General features: G+C 62.5%; 3 protein-coding genes across 3 annotated transcripts; all 3 read left to right on the forward strand.

Annotated features, from left to right (window-relative positions):
• Window positions 1–462: 462 nt before the first annotated feature.
• SDRG_15371 (TKL protein kinase) lies at window positions 463–2533 on the forward strand. Its single transcript, XM_008621542.1, has 2 exons — window positions 463–1089; window positions 1146–2533. Exons 1-2 carry the CDS (start codon window positions 518–520, stop codon window positions 2341–2343), a joined length of 1770 nt encoding a protein of 589 aa, XP_008619764.1. The 5' UTR covers window positions 463–517; the 3' UTR covers window positions 2344–2533.
• Window positions 2534–2672: 139 nt separating this feature from the next.
• Window positions 2673–4705, forward strand: SDRG_15372 (TKL protein kinase). Its single transcript, XM_008621543.1, has 3 exons — window positions 2673–2773; window positions 2822–3396; window positions 3447–4705. Exons 2-3 carry the CDS (start codon window positions 2870–2872, stop codon window positions 4654–4656), a joined length of 1737 nt encoding a protein of 578 aa, XP_008619765.1. The 5' UTR covers window positions 2673–2773; window positions 2822–2869; the 3' UTR covers window positions 4657–4705.
• A 387-nt stretch (window positions 4706–5092) lies between these two features.
• On the forward strand, window positions 5093–7156 carry SDRG_15373 (TKL protein kinase). Its single transcript, XM_008621544.1, has 2 exons — window positions 5093–5737; window positions 5784–7156. The coding sequence occupies exons 1-2, from the start codon at window positions 5136–5138 to the stop codon at window positions 7051–7053; spliced, it is 1872 nt and encodes a 623-aa protein (XP_008619766.1). The 5' UTR covers window positions 5093–5135; the 3' UTR covers window positions 7054–7156.
• Window positions 7157–7872: the final 716 nt, after the last annotated feature.

The following is a 7872-nucleotide window of genomic DNA, read 5'->3' on the forward strand; positions in this document are numbered from 1 at the left end:
GGTGATTGGCGGGATCTCCAAAAGATACCGCTTCTGATTGGTGGTTCGATAAAAAGGCCCGACGTCGCGTTGCCGTCGACGCTGCATGAGCCTTGGACGACGGTGCTCATGAGTCATGAGCACCGTCGTCCAAGACCGTGCCACTCTTGGAAGATCGACACAGCCGAGACCCGGCCCGATCCACGGATCAAGGACGTCCAGCGATAGTACGTTCGCCTTGGCACCCATTGCGGTAGCCCACAACTTCGTACGTTCGATCCCGTCGTCTTGCCAGCTCCTTGAGCTTGATGCGCATCACGGTGGCCTCCAGCACCGCGACCAGTGGTCGTAGCACGACGAGTCGGACTCGGAGGCGGCGTCATGCAGAGAAGAACGCTACTGCAGAAAAGTAGCCATGAGGGTGGTTCAAGGAAGGAGACTGCAACCCTTGGTCCTGGCGTGCGATGGCATCTCGCCCGTGAGCGTCGCTGGAAGCAGTCACTTTCAAAGGCGCACCACCGACCACGAGACGACTACGATGGACACGTCGCTTATGTGTGAGGTCTGCAACGTCCCGAACGACATCATGTCGCCATGCTGCAAGCGCTGCAAGCAGCCGGTCCGGTCCGACTCGGAGAAGCTCCTCATCCTCCTCAAGCGCTTCGACCGCTTCTCGACGCTTCAGGCGTCGCCCGAGCCGCCGGCCAAGATCGAAGCCGAGCTCGACGCGACCAAGGCGTCACTGAGCTCTGTCGCGGCCGAGCGCGACCAGCTCCAGCGCGAGAACTACGAGCTCACGCGGCGCCTCCAGCAGCTCTCGTCCTTTGACAAGGAGCCCGAGTACGAGGACAAGATCCATGCGCTCGAGAGCCAGCTCCAGGAGCTCCAGTCGTCGCAGCAGTCGTTCGCAGCCAACTTGCATATGCTCACGTTCATTCCCGCGGCGCACTTTAAGCTCCAGCGGTCGATCCCAACATCGTCGTCCAGCGTCTTCCAGCTCGACGTCGGCACGATCGACGGCAAGCCCGTCGTGCGCAAGCAGCTCTTCCGCACCGACCCACGTGACGCGGTCGTCGTCACGTTCAAAGAGTCGATCGCGCTGCTCGCCAAGTACGCTTGACACCTTGATACCTTGAAATTCCATTTGTCTCATTCAAGTTCTTTAGGCTCGGCGGCGCCGACGGCACGGTCGTGTCGCTTCTCGGCACGTCGGGGCTCGCGCAAGGCCACACGCAGGTGTACCTCGAGTACCTCGAGCTTGGGGACCTTCACAGTGTCCTCCGCGCGGGCACGTCGCTCTCCTGGGCGACGCGCCTCCGCATCGCACTGCATGTGGCGCGCGCTGTGAGCCAACTGCACGGACTCGACCTTGTGCACAAGCGCATCCACTCGTCGCACGTGCTCCTCGGCGCGGGCTACGAGGCCAAGCTCTCGGGGTGGACCCAAGCGCGCGCGACAACGCTCTTGGACGAGCAGACCGACCTGCGCTGGGCCGCGCCCGAGCTCTTCTCCGACAGGACGCTTCCGACCGCCAAGGCTGACATGTACTCGCTCGGGCTGCTTCTGGTCGAGCTCGACACGGCCGAGACGCCGTACGCCCACGTGCGCGACCGGCGCGGCAAGCCCGTCGGCGATCTCACGCTCATCGACCTCCTCCGACGGGCGACGCCATCGGACCTTGTGCTCCAGCACGCGTTCCGGGACAGCCCCGATTGGTACCGGTCGCTCGCAACCCGGTGCACGGACCTCGACCCGCGCCGCCGACCGTCTGCGATCGAGGTCGTCCGGCTCCTCGAAGGCCGCCTCTTCCCCGAGCTCCACACAACGAGTGCGCTCCCGCCTCTAGTGCTGTGTGTGACGGTGCAAAGCGCGTCGTCGCTCTTGCACGTGGCCGACATGGGCGACGCACCACCGTTCGTGTCGGTCCACCTCCACGATGCAACCGCGACGACGACCGTGTCGCTTGGCGGTGACTACGCGTGGGACGAGACCTTTGAGTTTAGCGCACTGCATCTCATGGAGTCGACGCTCGAAGCGCAGATTCGGTATGGACCGAATGGGCAGATTGGCGTCGTGCACGTCGCGCTGGCCAAGGTCATGGACGAGCTTGACGAGCTCCAGGCGTGGACGCGCTGGCTGCCCGTGCAGAGCCGCGGCGACCCGCACGGCTACCTCGTGCTCAAGCTCGAGCTCAAAGGCGACGTCGAGGGCTGGATCGGGGCGTATGTGCAGTCGCTGCCGCGGCTCCAAGACGCCAAAGAGCCCGCGCTGCAAGCCAAGATCTCGCGCGCGACGACCGTGTACCAGACACTCAAGGCCCGTCGCAGCATCGTGCGGCAAGGCGGGTCCCGGCTGCGGCCATAGAAGATGCAAGCGGAGGTACTTGCCAAAGGACCAGCACGCGCGACCGAGAGTAGAGTGCTATGCTGTACTAGTACCTATGCGCGAGAGAGCTAGTGATTGAAGTACTCAACGAGGGCTTGTCAATGGATCGCGCTCGAGGACGCACGCCAGTTGTGGCGACCACACCGCTGTCGACCGAGTGACTCACTCATCAACGGTGTTGACCCTGCCGGCCCTGCTGCCCGTGTTCACTCATGATGCATCTCTCTGGACGCAGCCTCGTGTCTTTGCCCCGGTACACTGTAGTACACGGTACCATGATTGTCGACCCACTTTCTCACCGGCGTGGACGCCGACGCATCGAGGCTGGCATCGAGGCTGGTGTCGCAGCGTTGGGCGCACGAGAGTGGGTTCTCCGCACCCACTCTCGTGCTCTCCTCTGAGCGACTGAGTACTGAGTGGGGTTGTTGATTGCACTCTCCTCGTATCTACACTGTAGATTGGCTTCAAGAAACAGTGTCGTCGTCAGTACAAATTCACCGCTGCGATGGACACGTCGATCCCGTGCGTCGTCTGCAACAAGCCCAACGTCGTGACCGAGAACGCGTGCACGACCTGCGGCAAGTCGCTCGGGTCGGACGCCGACCGCCTCGACGTGCTCGTGCGCCGGCTACAGCTGTGGCAAGGCGACCCGAACGCCGAGCTGCTCGCTGCGCGCGCGCAGATCGTTGCGCTCCAGGCCCAGGTCGACGAACAGGCAAGCCGCCTCTTGGCGCTGCAAGCCAAGCTCCAAGCCGACGCGTCCGGTGTCGGGAAGGACATGGAGCTCAAGCATCTGCGCGAGCGGCTCCAAGAGATCGAGGAGCGGCAGCATCTGAGTGCAAGCCTGCACACGATTCCCGGCGTCGAGGGCAGCCAGTTCCTCGACGCGCAGCTCCTCGGGACGACCTCCAACTTTGTCTTGCACCTCGGCACGCTCGAGGGCAAGCTCGTCGTGCGCAAGATGTTTTTCGAGCCGAGTCCCGAAGAAGCGCTCGTTCACAAGTTCAAAGAGTCGATCGCGATGCTCGCCAAGTAGACCACCCTCTTCCGCTAGCACCGAGATGGCTCATGGGACGGCGTAGGCTCGACGGTGGCGGCGGCGCGATCATCCCGCTCTTTGGCGCTGCGGCCGTCGATCAGCGGCGGCCCGTCATCTTTATGGAGTACATGGAGCGTGGCGATCTACGGTCGGCGCTCACGGGCAAGGCCGCGCTCTCGTGGCCGACGCGCCTCCAGATTGCGCTGCAGGTGGCCAAGGCGCTCGCCAAAATGCACGCGATGGACTTGATCCACCGCGACCTCAACTCGAGCCACATCCTCCTCTCGCAGACCAACGTCGCCAAGGTCACGGGGCTCTCGAACGCCCGGGAAAAGTCGCCGTCGTCGATGACCAACAACGTCGGCGACTTTCGGTGGGCGGCGCCCGAGACGATGGTCGAAGGCAACCTCTACTCGGAGAAGGCGGATATCTACTCGTTCGGCATCATCCTCGTCGAGCTCGACACGCACGAGCTGCCGTACGCGCACATGAAGGACAGCAAAGGCCGGCCGATGCGCGCGTTTGCGATCAGCGACGCGATCCGCAAGGCGACGCCGGGCGCGCCCATCACGCAGCACAAGTTTTGCGACAGCCCGTCGTGGTACCAGGAGCTCGCGCGCGAGTGCACGAGCTTGGACCCGACCGCGCGGCCGTCGGCGGTCGAGCTCGTGCGGCGGCTCCAAGAGCACCTGCGCGCGCCGTCCAAGGTCGCGGCGCCCCCGACGCCGGCGGTCGTCAACGTGCGGCTCACGGTCGTCGAGGCCAACTCGATCTTGGACACGCAGGCGTTCGGGACGCAGAGCCCGATCTGCAAGGTCGGACTTGGCGGCAACGAGTTCTCGACGCAGCCGCACAACCGCGGCGGCCGCGCGCCCCGCTGGAACGAGCGCTTTGACTTTTTCAACGTCAACCTCATGGAGATGGTGCTCGAAGCCAACATCCTCAACGTGCAGTGGTGGCTCGAGGGCCAGATCGGCAAGTGCAACCTCCCATTGCACGAAGCGCTCGATGGCAAGCACGGCTGCCGCCGCCGCATGTGGCTGCCCGTCTACTCGCGCGGCGACAACCACGGGTACCTCACGATCGACGTCGAGTTCCAAGGCGACGTCGTGCGCTGGCTGACCGAGTACGTGGCCGCGATGGAGTGCTACGTGGCCGCGCTCGGGGACGCCGAGAGCGTCGCCAAAGACGAAGCGCTGCACAAGATTGAGGTCGCGCAACGCCTCGTGGACCAAGTCGAAGCGGCGCCGTAGCCACTCGAACGCTTCGTAAGCACGTAACACGATGCTTGTCGTCCTGAGATCGCATCTTCCCGCGGCGACAGACCCTTTTGATGGAAGCAAAGAATCACGATAATCAAGCTGGATGATGAAGGTCGATAACGCCAAGCTTCGTCGACGCGCGCCACAACCCAGCGCAGGACCAGCCGCGTGCGAGCTACTTCAACGACGCTGCAACCTTGCCCCGGTAAGTTCTCAGTGCAGTGCTGGGTACCTCGCAGGCCGATGGTCAACGCTACAAAGCAGCGAATTGCGTACGTCGTGCAATGACCTCCTCGTGTCATCGAGGCAGGCGGTGGCTCCGTTGCCGACGACGCAACGACGGCTCAAGGTTGCACAGAAAGGCCGAGATATCATCCGGATACCGTGCATCCGGCATCCGGCCAAGATCCCACTCTGAAACGAAGCCTGCGTATCACCCACTTCCGATTCGACCGACGACCAGCACGGCCATGGACGTGACCATCATGTGCCAAGTGTGCAACCACCCGAACGACATGCTGACGCCCGTGTGCGTCAGCGACAACTGCGGCGACGCGCTCCCGGGCTACGACAAGAAGATCAAGATTTTGCTCCGGCGTCTCGAGCAGTTCAACAAGGCCCTCGCCGCCGGTGGTGGTGTCGCCGACAACAGCGACGCCACGTCGCTCGTTGCGGATCTCCGGCGCAAGCTAGAGGCAACGCAACAGCGTGCGACCGAGCTCAAGCATGAGCTAGAGACCCTCAAGGAAGCGCTCGCGGACGCGTCGGCGCACCGGCGTGGGACGTTGGCCCACGTCGGGTCGAGCTCCGACATGGATGCCGAGCGCAAGCGTCTCGCCGAGGAGCGCAAGGAGATCGACATGATGCGCCGCCTCTTCACGTCGCTCCAGACGATCCCGTACATCGACCTCTCGCAGTTCCGCTTCCAGAAGGCGCTGCCGGGCGGCGGCAACTTTGATTTGCAAGTCGGTCTCTTTGACGGCAAGCGTACAGTGCTCAAGAAGCTCGTGCGCAACGGCCTCGGCGACGACGTCATCGAGCACTTCAAGTCGTCCATCTCGCTCATGGCCAAGTACGTTGCCGCGCCTATATCTGTCTTGATCGCTCATACCCCGTAGGTTGGACGGCGGTGGTGGCACGGTCGTGACGCTCTACGGCGCCTCGGGGCTCGGCCAGGCGTCGCCCATGATGTACATGGAGCACATGGAGCGCGGCGATTTGCGCACCTTTCTGCACACGACGAGTCCGAGCGCCGTGTCGTGGAAGACCCGCCTCGAGATCGCGCTCAACGTGTCCAAGGCGATCGCCAAGATGCACTCGCTCGACTTGATCCACCGCGACTTGAGCAGCTACCACGTGCTTCTGAACGAGCGCAACGTGGCCAAAGTCACGGGCTTCTCGAGCGCGCGCGAGAAGGACCTCGAGCAGATGATGACCAACGGCGTCGGCGACTTTCGCTGGGCGGCGCCGGAAACCATGAATGGGTCTGGGAACTACTCGGAGACGGTCGATATTTACGCTCTCGGGCTCCTCCTCATCGAGCTCGACACGCATGCGGTGCCGTACTCGTCGTACAAGGACAAGCAGGGCCGGAGCCTCGGCGACTTTATGCTCATGGAAATCATCCGCAAGGCCGTGCCCGGCCAGACGACCATCACGCACGCGTTTGCGAGCGCACCGCTGTGGTACCAGGACCTCGCGCTGCGCTGCGTGTCGCTCGACCCGAACGCCCGGCCGTCCGCGGTCGACGTCGTCGCGGAGCTCCAAAAGCAGCTGCGCGAAGGCTCGTACGACAACGTCCGGTCGATTCGCCGGCTCCAGAAGCCGCCGCCGGTGCTCAACGCCAAGATCTCGGTGGTCCGCGCCAAGAACCTCCTCGACACGCAGGCGTTTGGCGTGCAGGATCCGTACTGCCGCCTCAGCCTCGGCGGGCGCCTCGCCAAGACCAAGGTGCACGACAACGGCGGGTGCGACCCCAAGTGGTCGCAGACGTTCCCGTTCAACAACGTGCACCCGATCGATATGATCCTCGAGATCAACATCATGAACAAGAACTTACTTTTCGACGGCCAGATTGGCAAGGTGACCGTGCCGCTCGAAGAGACGCTCGAGAAGATCGACGCGGAGAACGTCTACGTCGGGTGGTCGCCCGTCTATAGCCGCGGCGAAATGAAGGGCCACGTGCTGCTGCGCTTCGAGTACGAGGGCAGCGTGGCCAGCTGGCTCGAGGCGTACGCTGCCGAGATGTCGCTCTTCCATGGCGTGGAAGGTCATGTCCGCGACATCCGCCAGGATGAAGTCGTCATGAAGAAGGTCACTGAGATCTTCTTGCCTCGGCTCAAGGACATTGCATCGGCCGTCGCCAACGTCGCGGGCAAGGCCGCTTAAGTCCATGACATCAACTAGCTTTCTTTTGGAATTGACGCGAGGAGGATGCACCAAGATTGGCCAGTTCGATGTCGTGCAGAGCCTTTCGCTTGGGATAACTCTAGGCTTTGACTACAGTCAACAGCTTGTCATCAAAGCAATGGCAACGGCCAGGAGAGGCAAGCTGGATGTTGTGGGTAGCAGAGAACACATGATGCTTTTGTGGGGTAGCTTCTTCGTCTGGGATCTAAAACGGCAGGCAACGGCTCGTGGAACGCGGCGGGCGAGATATGGCTGGTCCCGTCTCTGATGCTCGAGAAGATTTTGCGTCGGTGCTCACCGATGCTTCGTGGGACCCATGGCGTCACGTCGTGAGCGACGAAGAGGACGTGTTGTGGCCCACGGTACAGCTGCTTTGACTCTCTCCAAGCCGACTGGTCATTTTTGGACGGAGTGAGATCGCTTCAACGGCAACCTGTTTCCACGTGTTGCCACGTCATCCGGATAAAGATCAAAAATAGGAACCAGGGGTTTCGCACCGAAAGCAAAGTGATGGCGAGCGTCAGAGTTCAATTTGCACGATGGCAGCGATCGAGCCTGTGGATTTCGTGCGCGTCAAGCCGCACAAGAACAAGTCGCGCAGGAACGTCGTTGCTGGCATCGGCCTCGCTGCCGCCTTCGTCGTCCTCGCCGTCACCACGACGTCGATGGGCACGGAACCTGCCCGGCCGCAAATTTTCCATGACGCTCGACAGCGTACGTTCTATTGCATTGACCCATGCATATCAACTGTATTGTAGTGACTACTGAGAGTGCCAGTGGCTCAGGATCATCGCCGAC

This window comes from Saprolegnia diclina, assembly GCF_000281045.1.
Source record: "Saprolegnia diclina VS20 unplaced genomic scaffold supercont1.89, whole genome shotgun sequence".
NCBI classification, from domain to species: domain Eukaryota; phylum Oomycota; class Saprolegniomycetes; order Saprolegniales; family Saprolegniaceae; genus Saprolegnia; species Saprolegnia diclina.

Coding starts and splice junctions, on each gene's coding strand:
- SDRG_15371 (XM_008621542.1), top strand. CDS start 518: ATGGACACGTCGCTTATGTGTGAGGTCTGCAACGTCCCGAACGACATC. Junction 1,090..1,145: donor TCGATCGCGCTGCTCGCCAA/GTACGCTTGACA, acceptor CAAGTTCTTTAG/GCTCGGCGGCGCCGACGGCA.
- SDRG_15372 (XM_008621543.1), top strand. CDS start 2,870: ATGGACACGTCGATCCCGTGCGTCGTCTGCAACAAGCCCAACGTCGTG. Junction 3,397..3,446: donor TCGATCGCGATGCTCGCCAA/GTAGACCACCCT, acceptor GGGACGGCGTAG/GCTCGACGGTGGCGGCGGCG.
- SDRG_15373 (XM_008621544.1), top strand. CDS start 5,136: ATGGACGTGACCATCATGTGCCAAGTGTGCAACCACCCGAACGACATG. Junction 5,738..5,783: donor TCCATCTCGCTCATGGCCAA/GTACGTTGCCGC, acceptor CATACCCCGTAG/GTTGGACGGCGGTGGTGGCA.